The 19,564-nt window shown below is 34.3% G+C and overlaps 2 protein-coding genes across 5 annotated transcripts; one reads left to right on the top strand and one right to left on the bottom strand.

Moving 5' to 3' along the window:
• The first annotated feature begins 3,640 nt into the window (after positions 1-3,640).
• On the top strand, positions 3,641-9,411 carry LOC118036980 (uncharacterized). Of its 4 annotated transcripts, none has more exons than XM_035042854.2 (8): positions 3,641-4,060; positions 5,142-5,549; positions 5,780-5,897; positions 6,842-7,151; positions 7,345-7,417; positions 7,739-7,829; positions 7,912-7,991; positions 9,051-9,411. In XM_035042854.2, the coding sequence occupies exons 1-8, from the start codon at positions 4,004-4,006 to the stop codon at positions 9,201-9,203; spliced, it is 1,290 nt and encodes a 429-aa protein (XP_034898745.1). In that variant the 5' UTR covers positions 3,641-4,003; the 3' UTR covers positions 9,204-9,411. The 4 variants fall into 4 exon arrangements, with proteins under 4 accessions (XP_034898745.1, XP_034898746.1, XP_034898743.1 ...); XM_035042855.2 differs by having other exon boundaries at positions 3,643-4,060; positions 6,845-7,151; XM_035042852.2 differs by having other exon boundaries at positions 3,643-4,060; positions 5,777-5,897.
• A 360-nt stretch (positions 9,412-9,771) lies between these two features.
• Positions 9,772-17,856, bottom strand: LOC118036979 (uncharacterized). The gene is made up of 9 exons (XM_035042851.2): positions 17,694-17,856; positions 17,466-17,599; positions 16,576-16,953; positions 13,457-15,744; positions 13,103-13,372; positions 11,074-11,154; positions 10,584-10,695; positions 10,423-10,489; positions 9,772-10,128 (listed from the first exon to the last, which is right to left on the bottom strand). Exons 2-9 carry the CDS (start codon positions 17,587-17,589, stop codon positions 10,032-10,034), a joined length of 3,417 nt encoding a protein of 1,138 aa, XP_034898742.1. The 5' UTR covers positions 17,590-17,599; positions 17,694-17,856; the 3' UTR covers positions 9,772-10,031.
• Positions 17,857-19,564: the final 1,708 nt, after the last annotated feature.

Genomic DNA, 19,564 nt, shown 5'->3' with positions numbered 1-19,564 from the left:
TTTTTGATGAAAACATGTTTTGTAATTATAAGCACCGGTTTTTTAAATAAAAAATTATAATGAAGTTTTAAGTTAAAAAAAATATCAAAATAATGCCCGAGAAAATTTCAAAAAATTAGCAATAATAAAAAAAAATCATTTTATGAGTGCATTATTAAATTTGTTTTGCATATTTGGCATATAATAATTAACAATACAACTATAAAAACCATGGAAAATCCAAAAAATAATTTTAATATGATTTTAATTATTTCAATTAAAGTGAATTTTAATCAAAATCTAAAAAACAAACCAATAAGAAAATAGAAAGAGGCAATGTGATGAAGCCTTAAAGCCTGGGCTAGGCTCGCTCACCTGATCTAATATAAATAAGACCATGCTCGTGTGCTTGGCCTTTGTTATTTTATTTGTTTCAGAGCAGACAAGATGTCATTCATATTAGTAAACAGTGCATCGTTTACTAGTTTGTGTTATAGACACCTTCAATTATTGGAAGTTAAGGTATAAGTTTTTGAATCCTAATAATGAATTTCTAACTTTTTTCACTTGAAAACCCATAATAAACATCACAAATAATCATATTAAACTTATTTCTAACTTCAAAACATCTTTCAACTCAAAAAAAAAACATTAAAATAAACTTTTCTAAACCCTGATTTACTTTTCCATCAAGATAAAAGTTCTAAATCACCTTAATAAAATGCCTAGGAGGCTAGGCTCATAAGCCTGGCTCAATAGAAATAAGATCAGGCTTTCGAGGGCATGCAAAGCCAAGCTCGTGGGCATTTGCGAACTTATGCCTATATGTCTAGCCTTTTTTAAGGCAAACGACACGTCATCCATATTGACAGACAACGTGCCATCTCCTAGTTTATATTTCGACCACCTATAATGGCTGGAAAATCAAGGTCCAAGTTTTGAGATGCAAATCTCATGGAATATTGTTCTAAAAACTCACAATGAAGTAAATGACAAACTCAAAAGGCTAAAAATCATACTTGAGGTAGGACATTGACCCAAAGATAGTGTAATTGACTTGGACCCATTGATTATAAAGAATCAAGAACTGTAGTATATGAATAACGCCATAAAATCAATTATACTTTGATAAGTTCAGTTGTTCTTTATTCAATAAAGAAAAAAAAACATGTTACACTAGCAAAACACTAATATCATTCAAATTCAAAGGCTGCCAAAATTTGCAACAAAGAAAACCTTATATAGCTCCATATATAATAACTCTAATAAATCTATTTTGGGTTATAAACCAATAGCCCAAACTAAGATTAATAAGTCCTAAAAACTAATAAAAGAACAACAAAAACCTAAATGATAATATAGTTCGACATAATTAAATTAAATCATTCCAAAACAATAACTTCCTTGCATAAAATCTTCTTATAGTTGAAATCAATATCCTAGTAGAGATAGGATTGTGTTATCGCCATTAATGTCTTGAATAAGCTACGAAACCCTTTGTTTTAATTGCTGAAATAATTCCCTTTAAATTGCTACCTTTGACTCTCCTTGAAATAAAAGGAAATAGTGTTAATTGTCTCTCGTAGGTAGTCACCCATTACTTGCCTTGTAGTTAGGAAGTCCTTGCAAAACATGGAAAAATAATAAGGTGTCCCATTGTTATCGCCTCTTCATATTTTTTATGTAGCATGCAATCCAATGTTGTGAACCTCGTGGTCGCGTAATCATGCAACTTATAATAAGATTGACAACAAATAGAAAAGCCAAAGCATCAGGTTTGATAGGAGTGTGACACAGTGAAAACTTATGCTAAGGCACCAACATTATTGAAATAAGAACTCTCATCCTATGAATACCAATTCGCAAATGAGAAGTATAAGGAAGAATATCATAAAGTCAATTATACTTTGATATGTTTAATTGTTTTTTGGTTAAAAAAAAATATTGCATCATGCAAAAAATAAGGTTATTCAAAACATCATGGCTGAAAGCTAAAAACCTAAGTACAATCTAAATAAACATATTTATAATAGGTGAAAAACATACTAGACAATTTTGAGGAAAAAAAATTAATAAAAGAGTTAAAAATAAAATAGGAAAAAGAATCCTAAATCAACTAGAAAACTAATATAAATCTTGCATAGTAGTTTCTAGACCTTATCGCAAGACCTTATTGATGTTGGATTGATATAAATTTTAATACGATATAAAATAGGATCTCTTGAAACGTCTAGTAAGATTTCAGCCCGATCCAACTGTTGAATCGAAAAAATATGCTTGTTAGTGTAAAACTGTGTCATAGAAAAAATCTACCCAATAATCCTTGTAAGAAAAAGATTTTGGAACATTGAAGAGATCATTACCACACTTGTAAACTATATTAACCCATTAAAGATCCTTGTAGAACTAGGAAAAAAAATCTTAAAATTAGTTGTTGAATATTCTTTCATTATTAGAAAAAGAATCATCTCCAAATAGGAAGCCCGTAAGTCAAAAGACAATAAATAATAAAATACATATTGCATCTTCTAACCTATATCACGATGCCATGTAGAACTCTAATTGCCTTGAGATTTTAACCTAGAGTATAAAGATATGTCTAAAAACTCCTAGTTAAATTTCAACCTTATCTAGTGGTTGGATTGAGAGTTATGTTTGATAGCGTAAATTGGACATTAGACACAATTATGCTAGAATCCAAATTTTCTTGTTTAACCATTTCTTAGATCGTATCAGCCAATTCACTATCTTTTTCAGTCATACTCTCTTTTTAAGTTTCATTTATCCTCGTACACTTGTTTAGGTGTTAAATATGCAAGAGTTACATATTTACTATCTTTTACAAACGAGTACCTGTTATTGAATTTGCCATGCGTAAGCCTTCCGATCATATTGTTATGGCCTTCCTAGTAACAAATGACTCGCATGCATAGAAACAACATCACATAACACCTCATCACAATATTTTCCAATAAAGACACAACTAAAACCTGCTTAACCATCTCCACCTCACCACAATTATTCAACCACTATAATTTATAAGGAATAGGATACTTTGTAGTGTGTAAATTCAATTTATCCACTAGATCAATACTAGCCACTTAATGCAACTCCCACTATCTATAATCACACTACATACCTTATTCTGAACTTAACACCTCGTATGGAAGATGTTCTCTTGTTACTCTTCCAAATCAGCTACCTTAACCCGTACATTCAATGCTCATCTAACCACAAGCACCCCCTTAATCAAATACTCAACATCATAATCACTTGTATCTCTAAGTGGTAACATCTTATTTTAATCTTTATCTTCATCATTAATCATAAACTCTCTTTGAGTTTTTATATTCATAGTTTGCTTGTTAGGACATTGTAAAGAAATATGACTTACCTCAAATAACAAAAAAATTTTATATTATGGTTATGAAATTTTTTTAAAAAAAAACATTAACCTAATAAAATCCAGTTGAATAGCTAAACCCAGCTTAGAGCATCAGTCAAGTTAACACTATGGATTTTTTAAAAACAAAAGAAAAAAGGTACCCTTTTAATAAAAATTATATTCCATGATCCAAGTCATTTTTTATTAAGCTCCGGGCCCATTAATGGAAAGAAGAAAATAAATATACAAGAGGAGGATTGTGATTCGTGTAAGAGCGAGTAGCAAAAGAATGAAAAGGATGAGAGTAGTGTGAAGATTGGTTTGAAATGCGGGAAAGAGAAGGAAGGAACAGACAAACGTCTCTCGTCTTCTTCTTCGTAGCCATCAGAACAGTCTAATGTTTCTTCTCCATTAATTCTTTTTTCTAGCAACAGAATCACTTGGTACTTTCACTCTCTCTCTCTCTCTCTCTCTTACATATATGTTCCTTGATTCTCTCTTTCTCAATCTTTGTTGGTAGATATTTTTTATCTTGTCACCATATTTATGGTTTTAATTTACTACTATTATTGTTTATTAATATCCCTTTGAGATTCATCCACAATCTTTTTGAGAGATTTGTCGATTAGAAAAACAGTAATGCAAGCAACACAGGCAGTACTCAACAATGGAGTTGCTGAAGGTTCTCCAGTAGAGGTTGGTTGGTCCTGATTAAAGCTTCCATCTTTTTTATCTAGATAATATACACTTTGTCTTCTTTTTTTTTTAATTATAGTTATCTTTAAAGTGATTTTCTTTGCTTTGCTTAAACGAAAATAAAGGTAGGTCATAAAAATCTTTATATTATCTTTATTGCTGATCTCTCTCTTTTTATGGGGTTGACAAGGTTTGCTGCTGAGATTTATTTGATTTTTTGTATAATTATTGGTTGGTTTATCAGATATTTCTTTTTTAGAATTGAAAAACGTTATTTTGATAGATTTTTATTCCATGATTAGTTAGAACATCATGTATAGAATTACAAACTATTACATTTCATTAGGGTATAAGGTTATTTTGGATAAATTGTGGTGTGATTTAGTTATTGCTTTTGGGTTTAGCCTCATTCCCTTATTGAAGGCAGGGGTTAAGCATTTGGAGTAATATTCGTGTTTCTGGGTAATGAGAAAAGTTATTTCAGGTTTATTGTTATTAAGGTTTTGATATATATAAAGCTTTCGTGTATGTCATGCTATCAGAAGCTGAATAGATCCTTTGCTGGTGATGAAATGCCAGTGAGACAGTGATACTTAGTATTATTTCGCCAGTTATTCTGAACAGTTTTCAATACCATTTACTGCTTACAATGTTTTTGACAACGGATATTATGAGGAAAACATTTGCTATTTGCTTGTTGGCATTTTAGAGATAGTGCTTCTAGTTGTGACTAGTGAGGTTTTAAGATGACACTTGCCCTTATAAAGGAAATGCTTAAAGATAACCTAATTTTGAAAGCTGTTTAAAATTTCCTATCCCTCCCCCACTCCTTATAGACTAAACAAAACCTAAAACTCATTCCAAGAAAGCCTGATATCTAAGAAGCTGTGAATTTCCTTAGGGACCTATGACCAAGTCTGTAATACTAAGAAGAACTGTGTGTTTGTGTCTGTTCCATCTGGTGATTGCAATGTTTGCATATCATTGTAATAGATGTGTCGCATATTCTGCTTTGGTTTGCATGTTTTCTGGAAGCTTGTAAATCAAATGACTGGGATCTAATATGTCCTCCTCCTTGTAGGCTGATTCCAAAATTGTGGAACCCTCAAATGAAGTCTCAAATCCAGAACCAAGTGGAAGGCGCTTGGATCTTTCACTTCAAATTCCTCCTAGACCTGTAGGTTTTGGCACTAGCCGTAGTGGAAAAGGTTTACTTCACTCTCAAAATTCATATAAAGGCAGTTCACCAGGAGGCTTCTTGCGGACTCTCAGCTTGAAGAAAAAAGCTGCTGCTCCTGATGGTGAGAGGAGCTCTCTCCTTACTGCAGACTACAAAACAGCTCCAGATAGTCCTATTATGGCCAGCTTCAAGTCAGCATTTTCTTGGAACAGATGCACTTCTCTTCCTGTTACACCTGCATCGAACTTGTCCCCTTCTGTTTCCATGCCTGCTTCAGCAAGAATGCCTGCTGAATCTCATAAAATAAAAGTAAGCTATATTTGGTTTTTGCTGCTGCCTGGTTTATGAACTCCAATTTAAATTCAAATCCTTTAGATTTTTTGAGAGATGATCTAAGGAGTAATTCCCTGGGCAAAGTAATTGTTGGTTCAAGATAAATAGTTATAATGTTTGGAATATGATCCCACCCTATAACGGATAAGTAACCTAGGGAAATTCTTGAAGAGAATAACTGAATGAGTTTTTTTTTTTTTCAGAAGAGGGCTGCTCATCCTGTGGTTTCAAGGTCCCTCTCTGTGCCTGGGCGAAATGTTGTTATTGTACGATCTGCATCTTTCTCTACTCGCAATGAGCATGCTCTAACAGATCCTAGTAATGGTATGTAGTAGCACATCTGTTGCTTCATTTCCTTATTTCTATTGTTCCTTCAACTCATTGCACGATCAAGTTCCCTGACTTGCTCCTTCAGCTCATAGAATTTGGAATTGCATCATGTTATTATGAATTTAATGTTGTAGCCCTCAGTGATGTCCTCCTTTCAGTTCAGTCAAACCAAACATGTCATATATTTAATAGAAACTATTCATAGAATTAGGAATTGCATAACTTCTGATTGGATACTGTCCATTATTGTTTTGGGTTTTATGCATTGAAGTCGATTATTTATTCAGTTTGCATGTATCCTGTCACAGCAATGGCAGCATGATCAATAATTTGGAAAAAAATAAGATGAAAAACAAGTGATAAATTTGGTCCCAAATTGGTCATATGGCTTTTGCAAGAATAAGGTAAGACAGAGATGGGGTCTTCTTTTGAAGGGGATCTTTGATGGTAAATTAGTATCTGGGTTTGGTGATGAGAAAAGGAAGAAAAGTTTGCAGACATTTAATGAAGAGAATTAGTGTTCTAGGTCTATTATGGAAGGGGGGGGGGTTCATTCAGGTTGTTGATGGCTTATATATATCTAAGATGGTGGTGGTAGGTGCAAGTCATTATTTCCCTTTTCCTGGTATTGAGTTGGTTTATTGACAGGAAATGATAAAGCAGTTGGAGAGGGTGGTTGATGGTTGGTCAGTTGAATGAAGATTTAGAATTCAAGTATTCCAGTAAGTTATACAGTTTCCCATTGGGTGCTACTCAAACCTGGTGTCTTCCAATCTGTTTCTTGGATTCAGGGACCCTGCGTTCTTGGGTGTTGTCATCGAATGGTTTGTCTAGTGTCATGTCATCATATTAGAGATTAATGCTGATGAACTCTTTATACTTGCAATCCTTGCATTGTTGTCCCCCCGCTAGATCATTAACTTTGCTACTTAATAAAGCAGATCAAATAACGCCTATTCCCACTGAAGTCGATGATGAAGAAATTCCTGAAGAGGAAGCTGTATGTAGGATCTGTTTTGATGTATGTGAAGAAGGTAATACACTCAAAATGGAATGCAGTTGTAAAGGTGCCCTCAGACTTTTACATGAAGACTGTGCAATTAAGTGGTTTAGCACCAAAGGAAACAAGAATTGTGATGTATGTGGACAAGAGGTTAAGAACTTACCGGTAACTTTGCTTCGGGTAGCAAGCACAGCCCATAGAAATAACAGACAGGAACAGAGTCACCAGATGTCACAGTCAATAAGGTAATACGAACTGGCATCATAGTCATACATCTATTTGTCTTATCTTTAATATCATGGTTCCATGATGTCATTATGCATTGCATCTTTGCTGAGAGACATCTGCTCTGAGTTTCACTCACAATCAGTTACTTGTGATTTTTCCCTTTCCACTTTTTGTTAAGTTTGATTTTAGTTTTCTTGGTGCTTAATGCAGTGCCTGGCAGGACTTTGTTGTGCTTGTCTTAATTAGCACCATATGCTATTTCTTCTTCTTGGAGCAATTATTGGTATGTTGTTTTGTTTTTATAGAAAATGTAGCATTAACAAATTTAGATTTTTGTGAAAGCTAGAGTTTTAAACTATCTTGTTCTGATGAGTTCTACTGTATACATGCCTGCTTAGGTTCGTTTAGTGGGGGTTGGGTTTGCTGTGATACTGTGCTGTCAAATCAAATAAGACTGTTGACTAAGGTCCCTTCAATTTGTATGATCTCTTAACTGTGATATTGTATGGAACATGTTGAGAAGGCACACGACTGGAATTTTTCTTAATTATTCATTAATATTTAGAGCTGAAATGCTAATATCCTGTGTATTAAAATTTTGTAGATTCATGACATGAAGACTCAAGCAATTATAGTTGCTGCACCATTTGCATTCACGTTGGGCCTTTTGTCATCTATCTTTGCTGTCATTCTAGGTATATTCTGATCTTTGGATTATACAAAAAAAAAAATCTTTTTAATTGGAGTTTTCATGCTAAATGCTTGCATGGCTTGCAGCAATCAGAGAGTATATATGGACATATGCTGCACTTGAGTTTGCGCTTGTGGCCATTACTGTCCACCTATTCTACAGTATGGTGAGTAGCGTGTTATTTTCTATCTCCCTCCTTAAAACAATTTAAAATAATAAATTTAGTGTTGCCTAGTGAATTGAATATGGTACTATATAATAAATTAACTGTGAAGTTGCAAAGATAACCATGGTTAAAGGCACGGGTTATGCTGGATGAATTAACAAAGACAGATTTTAATTAAGAATTTAAGATAACTACAAGATGAGTTCATTCTAGGAACAAAAATCTTCTTCAAAAGCTACCATAATTTAGGTTAACAATCTTCTTTGGTATTCTGGTTATTTTGTCAACTTTACTAAAAAGGCATGCCGGATGAATTAACGAAGACAGGCTTTAATTAAGAATTTAAGATAACTACAAGATGAGTTCATTCTAGGAACAAAAATCTTCATCAAAAGCTATCATAATTTAGGTTAACGATCTTCTTTGGTATTCTGGTTATTTTGTTAACTTTATTAACTTCTGCAAGTGATGATCAAATACCATGTGGTCTGAGATCTTTTCTTTTATTGGAATACAAGTTTTGATACCCACAGCTTGAGGTCTGAATATGTCTCTTTCATGTTCTCTTCCTTGACATTCCTTTGCTTGCTCCCTACTCATTACTGCTCATCTCTATTGCATACTTTGGCCTCCTTAATGTTGTGAATTGCCCTGAGTTGAAGGTTCCCTAGCTAGAAAAGAAGGCAAAACTTTAATTCTTTCGGGTTTCTGAAACTAATAACCAAGGCCAGAAAAAATAAAGGATTAGCTGTAAACTTTAAGGCGGATGAAAGGCATTGGTTTGTAAGCTGTTGAGCCTTGGAGGTGCGGAAAAACACCAAAGCAACCTGCATGGAAATGGTGGGGAAAAAAAAAGAAATAATTTTGGTAAATTGCTGCACCAGAATGATAATTATGAGATAACATGTAACAATCTGAATTCCTTTTACTGTACCATATCAAGTTAAAAAACTCATCACAACTCCAGAGCCCAGATTTGCTATCAATTTGGATCTTGATTCATTTTTACTTGAAGCCTGGAATTCTGCTGATTAAATCATCTGAAAAATGTTGTTGCAGCTTCATGTGAAGGCCATTTATGCAATACTACTTTCATCAGTTTTGGGTTTCGGGATAGCTATGGGCATCAACTCGTTGTACATTCAATATTTTGCTTGGCGAGTTCAGGTTGGCCAGAACCAGAACTCGAACCCGAACTCGAATCCAGTATGAGTGATTATCAAAGTGAAATGAGGTCTAGCATATTATGTTTGTGGTGGATGTGTTGTGATAGAAACTAAGTAGTAAAACAATTTCATGGTATGTTGCTAAATAAATGAAATTGTCCTGCATGATCACTCCCTTTGTCCAGCTCATTTCTTTATATCGTGCAATGGATAACAGTGTATTTTTTATAGCAACTCATTGCTCGATTTGAAAAGGATTAAGACTTGTTAACAGAAACTGCAGAATGCGAGTCAGTTAAATTTGCTAAATCCAAGTCATTGTAAACTTGAGAATTTCAAGGTTTTGTCAATTCAATTGGGATCCAATTTCAAACTAGGTTGAGGTTTCTTCTGTTTATGACCGTGCACAAACTTTAATTCATGCTTGTTTATTTTTTCCTCAGTTTTCTTCCCTTTTCCTCTCAAGAAACAAACCACAAAGCTCTACTCTAAGACAACCCTGGGAGTTCTTCTCGGGAGAAAAGGCATCCATTTATTTTTTTTTATCAAGACCTGTTATAGACAGCTCAGGTGGTCAAACGCTAAAAACAATCCCAAAGATGCATTTGTACAAGAAAAATCAAATCAAGAGTAACATCTCTGCCATTACAGAACGAGGGAAGGGCCCATAATCGTTCATTCAGATCTTATGTTCCTTAAATAAATATGACTAGCTCTGTCAAGCATCTAAAACTAAGATTGTGAGTTCAGAATAAATTTTACATTCTCGTGCTGCTGTAGCACCGTCAAAATATTTCTACAGAGAAGAAAGCCTAACAGATTCACTACTTGCATTATGCAAAAATGTACAAAGGTGCCAGGAAGAAAAAAAAAACTATCTACGCTTTGTCACGGGAACGAAATTGTGGCCATCTTTTTTCATCCATACCGTAGAACGAGTTCTCTTGACATTGTCTGCAAAAAGCCGATGCCTGTCATCAAGAAGAGTCAGTCAGTTTAAAAAAGTATTCAAATGGCTTTGATCTGCCATTGATGTAAGATCCTTATGATTCCATCCATGAACATGCCTCATAAAAACCGGTTGAACTTTGAATTCAGCATATTCTTAAGCCAATAAAGAACAGTTAACTAGTAAGAAAAATCATCCACAAGCATCCTGACACGCATGGACAAGCCAACACACAAGAGGCCCTCCAACTGACCAGAAGATTCAATTTCATTTACTCATAACAAAGTTAATCCTCCCTTAAAACAATGTGACCGACCTTTCATATTCGAGCTTCTGAGTAACAATTCCATTCAGCAGCAGCTCTGAACTGTAGACAGCAGCCCCTGAAGGTATAAAGTAACAGTGTGAATTCTTATTGGTTAGGATTTTATGGATCACGTGAAGAGATGAACCAAAATAAAAAACAAGTATTCAAACCTTTTTCAAGGAAAGGTACGCAGACTTCATAATCTTCTTCGCAAGACAAAATTAACAGATCATCTGGGACTGCATCATCCTTTAGAGTGGATCTGCCAACTCTCTCCACTGCCTGATAAGCAATTCAACAAATATCATTATAAAGCAAGAATTGCCGAAAGCATCTGAATAATTTAATGGGGTAATCAAAAGTTTCAACAGCCATATATTCATCTTCAGTGTGAAACATGATGGGTGTGCAAGTCATAAAAAAGATGTTCATAAAAAAGACGAAGGAAACTGATGGGTGTGCAAGCCATGTATAGTTGCGCATGTCTATGAGAGTATCTGAAGGAAATATCAATCCAAATCTTTGTTAAACCGCCTGTGGCACTCACTAACAGTAAATTAAGTTTAAAACAAAAAGTCTAGTCAAAGAATTATGGAAATATAATCAGAAAGTTTATCCAACCATGATATTAATGCGTAAGTTATCATGAAACCAGTATACCTGGCCACAAACTCCTTTGACCAAACTGGAAATTATTTCTTTGCCCGGCTTTGTCTTAGGAGTGATCAAAACTCTTCGACCCTGCAGAAAATATTACTTTAACAAACAGAAGAGGACAACACTAACCAATATAACGAAATAAAGCAAAAGATGGTGGGCTGACTAAGTCCAGCTATTATGCTTCTTGATGGACTTCATATTCACCTCACCCCATGATACATTCATATTATTCTATCTTTTCAGTACTTTATTATTAGTCTTTTATTCATGTTTTAAATCTTCCAATAGCTTATTTAACTTGTTTTGTGCTTAATAGTGCTACGAAAACACAATGTAAAAACAGCTAAATGAAACATTTTTAGCATAATTTCAAACAAAGAACTAAAAAGAGCACATTGAAACAAGTCATTAGAGCTTAGAAGTTCAAATTCTAATTGCATTAGAAATTCAACTTGAACAATGAATCCTAGTGGGATTAGGATTGGTTAAAGCAAATCTGTCAGACTGGACCTCCATGTACTCTTCAAACCATATCTAGAGCTACTTTAAAAAATAGCATTGTTTCTATGCAAATTTGTGGCAAAGAATGTGAATTTTATGTTTGATAAAAAAGTTCTCTTTCATTCAAGTTTGAAGCTCTTTCTTAATAAGTTGTGTTTTTATTCGATTGGATCATTTGTAGTTACAAACATCTTTAATCATGGTGCAATCGAAATTCAAAGTTTAGAAAAACTGATCAAAGTGAAGGGGCAACGTTTGAAATCTTTTTATGAAGGTTTTATGGAAGGTATTGTGGTGGAGGTTAATTTGGCCAAGCCTTAGACATTAACATGAAGTCGAGCCAAAGACAATAAATAAATGTGCTTATGGGAGGCAACCCAACATACAAAAATAACAAAAAAAACATTCAGATTTGTTTTCTCTTTTCTTTTCATCTTCTTTTAATTTTTTTTGTTTGTGCATGTTTTACCTAGTTTACCCAAATCTATCCATGTTTGGGTGTCTTCTCTGCATGTGCAATTTACTTTACTTTGGATATTAGTGCTTGTTTTTAATAAAAAATAAAAAAGTTCCATTAGATTTTTGTTTCAAACCCTAAGTGATTAATTTTATCTTTTGATTTCCCCATGGTTGATGAGAATGTGTATTATGGATTCGAAGGTATAAACTGAATGAATAGGTTTACTTGTAATATTTGAAGCTTAAATGGTTTAGGAATTGACTTTGAAAGTATGTCATGCTGAGCATTTATCTTCTGTGAGCTTTTGAGCCTCTAATATGATTATTTTATGTGTTATTTCATTCAAAGGTTATGCATTTCCAAAACTTGCTAAATATCTTGTCGAGACTACATTTACATTACATGTGTGTATGAACATGATAAGGACATGCTGGAATTTAACCATTGTGAACCTAAAAAGCCAACATAAAGCATGTTGTGACCTCAACATAAAGCATGTTATCTATTAATGAGTCGTGTTAAGCTTTTTTATCTTTCTTTGCTTTACATATGTTTTATAAGCCTTAACTTTTCACATGTTTCCTATTCCCTGGCCAAAGACTAGTAGAACATATGTGATGTTTATATAGGTTTATGGTTGAAAGTTTTGAAAAGAAAAAAGATTATGTGATGAAGTTTTGTGTTGAATTTGAGCATGATCTGAATCAATTAAAAAACAAATATAGAAACAAAATAAACAGAAACATAATGGTAATTGAAAAAATTAAAGAAAATATTCTCTTAATGAGAATATATTGTGATAAAGAATTCATGAGCTTTGATGATTATATGCTGTTGAGTTCATCATTTATATGCTATACTAGATTCTCTGGTTATTAACCTTTTATTTACCTTTCTTTTACCCCATCTTAACCACAACCTCATTACAACTTTGAATAAAGACCATTTGACTTGTGTGTTGCATGTAATACAACAACTCATTAATTTTAAGGGTTTAAATTTGCGCTTAGACACTCATCACCCCACATATTAATCATCAGAATGCCTTGAACATAATAAAACACTTACTTGTAAAAGTGGATGCTGGCGCGCATGTGCCAATGAAACTGCTAAGTTAAAGCCAAACTCCTTTTCCTTTTTTGAGTCTCTTACTATGTACTTTTGCTCATCAATGTAATAGTTAGCTTGTCCAACATTCTCAAGCCATAAATGTGTGACCACTGGTTTTCCAGAAGCAATAGCTTCCAACATATTCCTTGTACGCACAAATTTATCAGTAACAAAGTGTGTCGCATCTGTAATGGAGGAAGCTATCGAAACTTTAAGTCGATCTGCTATCTGTGAGACAAGATAAAAAGGTACTAAGTAGTTAAACCAGCCTAGCACGTTATGAAAAGGAGTTCATGAAATCCAAAGGACTACCTTTCGCTGCTGCTTAATTATGTCCTCATCCAGGTGATGGCTGAAAAAGACTCGAACATCAGACAAATCTCTTCTCTTCCTTGTATCTTTTGGTTCAGAAACAGGTCCTGTCCATGCAGCACATAGACTACTCATTTCTTTCACAAGGCATGCTCTTGACAGGTTCTTCCTGCATGATTGCTTATATTCACTGCCCATACAAACAGGTGATGCAGCATTCACAGGCGTCATACAGATACCGGGAGAAGCACATGCTGATTCGTAAGATTTTGTTTTCTCCCTTGACAAATTATCTGAACTTGGCACATTCACTTCATTTGCAGCTGATGGTGAGGAATCTGCATTACTTCTGTGAGAGGATTTTACTGAAGCACCCACTCCCATTAGATTGTTAGACATCTTCCCATTCATATCAACCGAATTATAATTACAAGTAGTGCCATCTATGCCTGGTTTGTGAACATGTTGAGGTGACAAGTCTGGGCAAACAGATATGGATGATCTGGTTTTCTTCTTCATGTTTAAATCAGTTCTAATTCCTGGCTGACAAGATGGTTTGGATTGAGCAAGTAAGTTATGGGGCTCATCAAGCTGACCTGACAAATTTTGACGAGATCTTTTTCTTCTGGGAAAACTGGTATAATTGTCTGTAGCTAGCAATCTTGATTTGGAAGTTTTAGGTGCTCCGGCTTGACTAGAACCCAATCCTGATGAGTTCCCTTTAGCATTCAACACTTTAGATGCCTCAACATCTACCACACCAGCTTTATGCCACTCACGACCACCCAACTCAACCAGGCTGTTGGGTTTTTCTCTATTATCAATGGACACATTCTCAGCACTTTTCAATTTAGAAACTGCCAATGACTGCCTGGTCCGGTGAGCGACTGGTGTTGAATTAGCAAGCTCTACTGGTAAATCTTGTTTCTTAACTGAGTGATGACCCCTTGAAGCAGTTCCATTACATCTATCCAAATCATCAAGTCCAGCATCTGACCTGGCCTTCTTACTTCTAGTCATTACTACATCCATATCACACTCCTTTCTGACATTTTCAGGACATTTTCGTGATGGAGTTAAAGATTGTTTACGTAGTTTAGCACTAATCTTCAATGTTTTCTTCGATTGATGTGTTGTAACTCCAATATCCTCATTGTTTCTAAGAGATTGTTGCTTTGAATGGATGCTCTTCTTAGCCTTACTTCTCAGTGATCCTTCCATAAGATCCTTGGAATTAACTGCTGGAATCTGCTGGCCATCATTAGTAGCATCATAATCAATGCCCTCCCCGTGGAATAAGGCTTCCATAGCTTCAGCAGCCATTTGAGTGTCCAAACCTATATCTAGCATTTCTGGAACCTCCTTCCTAGTAAGAGCTTCCAACTGTCCTGCTGATGTATCCGCTTCAGGTTGTTCATCAAACTTATTAAAAAGATTCCTAATAACATTCGTTTCAGTTTCTTGCATCATCTTCTTATTAGCTCTTAGACTACACAAATCTATTTTTGACTCAGAGTGAACCTCTATTACATTCTGGACATTTGATTTTCCCTCATTGTCCCTGCATACACCCAACTGATTTCCTTTGGATTTTGAGGGTTTCATAAAGGATCTCTTCCCAAGGTCTCCAGTACCAAAAAACATTTCCTTTCTTCGGCGGAAAATATCTCCTCCTCCCTCATCCTCGAGTCCATCATCCCAGTCAAAAATCCTGCTTTTTCCCTTGGTGCCTCCATCAGTGGTTTTCTTGGCCAAACTTTGTACCCCCTTTGCAGCTGAAATGTGACTTGACTTTCTCCTGTCAATTTTCCCCAAGTCAGCTTCATCAAACAATACCTTGCTCTCTTCAATTAACTTTTGCACACATAAAAGCGCATCAGCTTGTGACAAATCTCCTGGTTCTTGGGAGTCAATATAGCTTAACCCTGCCACCCCATCATCACAAATGGGGACTTCTTTTCCTCCTACAAAATGTCCTTTGGTTTCAATAAAGGAATTCTCAGCGAAGAGTTTTCTCATTGCAGAACAACCAATATTACACCTGCTTCCATTACTAAATTCCTTCACTTCATCATCAGATCTCCCCATATCATGCCTCCAAACAAATTCCTCTGGAATTTTTTTTTTTGACCTATTCGTGTTAACAGTAAATTGTTCTGAAATCTGACCATCAGTCACAAGAGAACATGAGTCACTGTTGTTGGTTCCATTTGAAGCACTACTGTGAGCTGCAATACCAGAGACCCGCAAGGACTCTACACGAACTGAAGTATACTTCAGGGCAGATCCTGTGAGCAAGATGGAGAAACACTAGTAAAAGTAAAACCAGAAAAATATTGTAATTATAACAAGAAGCGCATCATATATTGCACAACTTGCCCAACATAAAATTTCAATTTTCTTAAGAGTAAATTATTAAAATGTATTACTTGCCATCATTGGTAATCATCTGGTGCAGATCTTTAGTATTTTTTTTATATTTAATTACCAATACGGCTCACTTAAAACTATTCAATTGAAGAAAATACAATTTCATAATCAAAATTTATTTGGTTAACATAAGTTATCCTTTGGAACAATTTAGTATATGCTTAGGAAGATTTCATGTGATATATACTAATTATCATGAATGCCAAGGAAAAAAAACCAAAAATATCATGAGAGAACACTGATTTTGGTTCTGATCTGAGAGAAATACTAGTGTTGAACTAGAAATATGTAATGGTAAAGACATGGATGAAGTGCTAGTCTTGGATTTCGAAACCATTAGTACATAGTTACGTACAGAAAGAATAAGTGTATATTTTTTAATTCGGTTTTTACATTTTCATGAGTAAACCCCATTAAAGAGTGATTTTTTACTCCAGAGAGAGTGCTGAATATCAGATATGATGTGTACAGTTGTGCCACGAGATATTCCCCTTCTGTTTCCTAGTCAATCCTTCATTTAAGGCCCTAGAATCGTAGTGCTAAAGAGACATGTCAGAAGGACTAGGGGAATTTTAAATTTAAAAGTGCAAATTTATGGAAGCTTTATATGTCCAACCACTAGAGAAAATATTTCACCCTCTCATGAATCAAATCAGCTATTTTCCATGATCAGAATCAGAATAACTCACCTGATAAATGCTGTTCATCGGTCAAAGCATCAGACTGCTCCACCAATCCCTTCTCACCATGTTTGGAAAGAGAGGTGTCTTGAATCTTCTCCCCATCCAATGATTCACATTTGCCTCTTCTTCCAGATTCATCATCAGAGAGCTCATTACCATCATCCAAAACTTCAGTTCTATCTGTTCCTTCACCATCACTATCAATGATCTCATCTATCAACTGGGTGTCCACATTCTCAAACCAATCAAGGTCATCCAACGCTTGTGTTTCACCACCAAGATCCACTACTTGGGTCTCGAACGCATCTTCAACTCTAACAGTATCCTCAAAAAGCACAGTACTTTGTAAAAATTGCAGCTCATTGGCATCCTCACCTTTTTCACCTAAATATCATAAAATAAAACTACATCAATATTGAATCTTCAACAACTATTCATAAAAATTTGTCTGTAAATAGTGATCAAACTTTAAAATTTCCATGTCACAGTCATCGACAACACCAGATCATGCACAGATTTCAATTATTTCCCAACAAAAATTGTGGCATGTCAATCGTGCTAGTGATCATCGATCCTTATACAGTAGTTCTTTTTTTTCCATTGATTAAAAAAATCACGTACAAATTTGATTCGAGAAATTCTTTCCCGAGAATAACTGTATTATGACAACAGTTCTTCGACACTTCTAATTCAATAAAATCTTTTCTAATTGTAAATTTGGTTAAAGTACAAAATTGTTTGGTCGCCGTAGAGGCTAAAAAAATCAGTCAGGCGGCAACAACCAGGGCCGGACTTCTCTAGATTAACTTACAAAAAATATTAACTAGATCAATTACAAAATTACAAAGAAAAGAACAGAACTTTATGGTGAATATAAAAAAGAATCGAAGAATTACCAGGCAATGGAGAGGGTAAAAATTGAGAATCAAAAGGTTGGGTATAAGAAGGGGCGAAATTGGCATTTGGGTCTTCTCTCCCTTCTTTAATTTCACCATCGTCATCGTCTCCAAGAGAACCCATTTTAATTCATCTGCAAAAAAAAAGTCCCACCTTTTTAAAACCCTGGAAAATATCAGTGTGTGATTTTTTTTTAACAAGCAATAAAAACAAAGTTGCCTGAGAACCTGATCAAACTAGAGCAAAAAGGAATTAATTTAAAAAAATGCTTTCTTGACTACAGGAGAAGAAGAGAGATTGGTGGTGGAGGGTTAGGGTTAGAAAAGTGGAGTGAGCATTGAGGGGAGGAAGATTTTGGAGGGAAAATTGATACTGTTGTGTGTGTGTGTGTGTGTGTGTGTGTGTGGGTGTGTGACATATGCGGATTTTACTTTTAACAATTTCTTTTAAAAAAAACAAAATTAGGAGAGTTACTAATATTGTAAAATTAATTTTACCCCACCTTACCTGACTTGGAAAAAACATCAGAATTAATTATATTTTTGCTGTATTATATTTTAAATTAGTAAGAGCATCTTTATTTTTTATTTTTAGATTAATTACATCTAATCTTTTATAATTTGTTTATTTTTTTTAAAATTACATTTTACATCATAAATCAAACAAAAAAAATTATCCTCACATCCACATATAAAAAAAAAAAATATATATGCAGACAACATATTCTCTCTGCATGATTTTTCTCTTTTCAGTCTCAATTTCTCTCTCTTTTATTCATAACAATTCAGAACAAATTGGCTAGTGTGGTAGGATAATGCGAATGTATTTAGTAATGTGATTTAATTTTTAAAAAAGTATTTTTTACTTGAAAAAATATTAAATAGATAATTTTTATGTGTTAATAATAAAAATATAAATAAATAAATAAAAACATCATTTTAAAATATTTTTAATTAAAAATTATTTTTAAAAAATTATACCTATATTATTTTTGAGTTTTTATTAACAAATATTTGGGCATGATTTTTTTTTTTTATGGTTTGGTACGTGAACTTGATGTAAGGTTCAAATATACTTGTTATTTTATTTTATGTCTTATGAAAGGGCTTGGGTTCTTTAATTTGGCAAATGGGCTCTCAGCAGCAACCACATCATGGCAGTCGTGATATTTTCTAGCTGTGTACCGTACTCCTTAGCCACAATTCTCAAAATTACTGTTAGGTTTTTAACATTTATGCTCTGTTTGTTTCAAGAAAAACGAATTTCTAGAATTTGTTTTAGAATTCGTTTTCCTTACTTTCACATGTTTAGTAACAATATAAAAAAATAAGTCAATGAAAACTTAATTTCGATTAACATAAAACTGTTGTTTTAATAAAAGTAAATGTTTTTCTTCTGATAAAGAAAGGAAAACACTTTCCTTTTTTTATTACAACCATTTTAACAAATCACGATCTCTCTCTTTCTCTTCAAAAGCGATTGGAAGCAGAACAATTACAGAAGTATTTCTCTAGAAAATTGAAGCATTTCACTTGAACAATATTTCAGGTATTTTTTTTCTCTGTTATTTTCTTTGTATGTTTTTATCTTTTTTTCATAGATCTATAAAATTTATGTCATAAATCCATTTCCCTATTCTTGAGAATAATCCGCTACCCGTATGTTTTCCATAACATTTTCATAACACAAATCAAGCTACAAAAAACACAATTTTTCCATTCATCACTCACATTCGACATTTTTATTCTGAACAAATAAACCAAATCAAGTGCACAAAATCAAGTGCAAAGAAAGGCACTTGAAAATCCCCAAACTGTGTTAATCAATCTTCCCCAGTAAAAAGCATCCCCTCCCCGTTACCTTATCCCTGGATCCACCACCATATCCCGGGTGGAAGCTCTCTGTTTTTTTTTTAACAGTAGCCGGGGGAGAGAGGGAGGAGAACTGGGAAGGAGGAGCCATGTTGCCCCTTCAATCTTTCATCTTTGTCCTGCTTCTGTCTTGAATATTTGCTTCTTTGTGCACAAATGGCGAGAGAAACAGAGAGGAAACACAGGGAAACCGATAGATTGACCGAGAGGGGGAGGGTGAGGGAACA

This window comes from Populus alba, chromosome 10 (genome assembly GCF_005239225.2).
Source record: "Populus alba chromosome 10, ASM523922v2, whole genome shotgun sequence".
Taxonomy (NCBI): Eukaryota; Viridiplantae; Streptophyta; class Magnoliopsida; order Malpighiales; family Salicaceae; genus Populus; species Populus alba.
The sequence above is the reverse complement of the archived record's forward strand: the minus strand, read 5'-3'. Positions and strand labels throughout refer to the sequence as shown.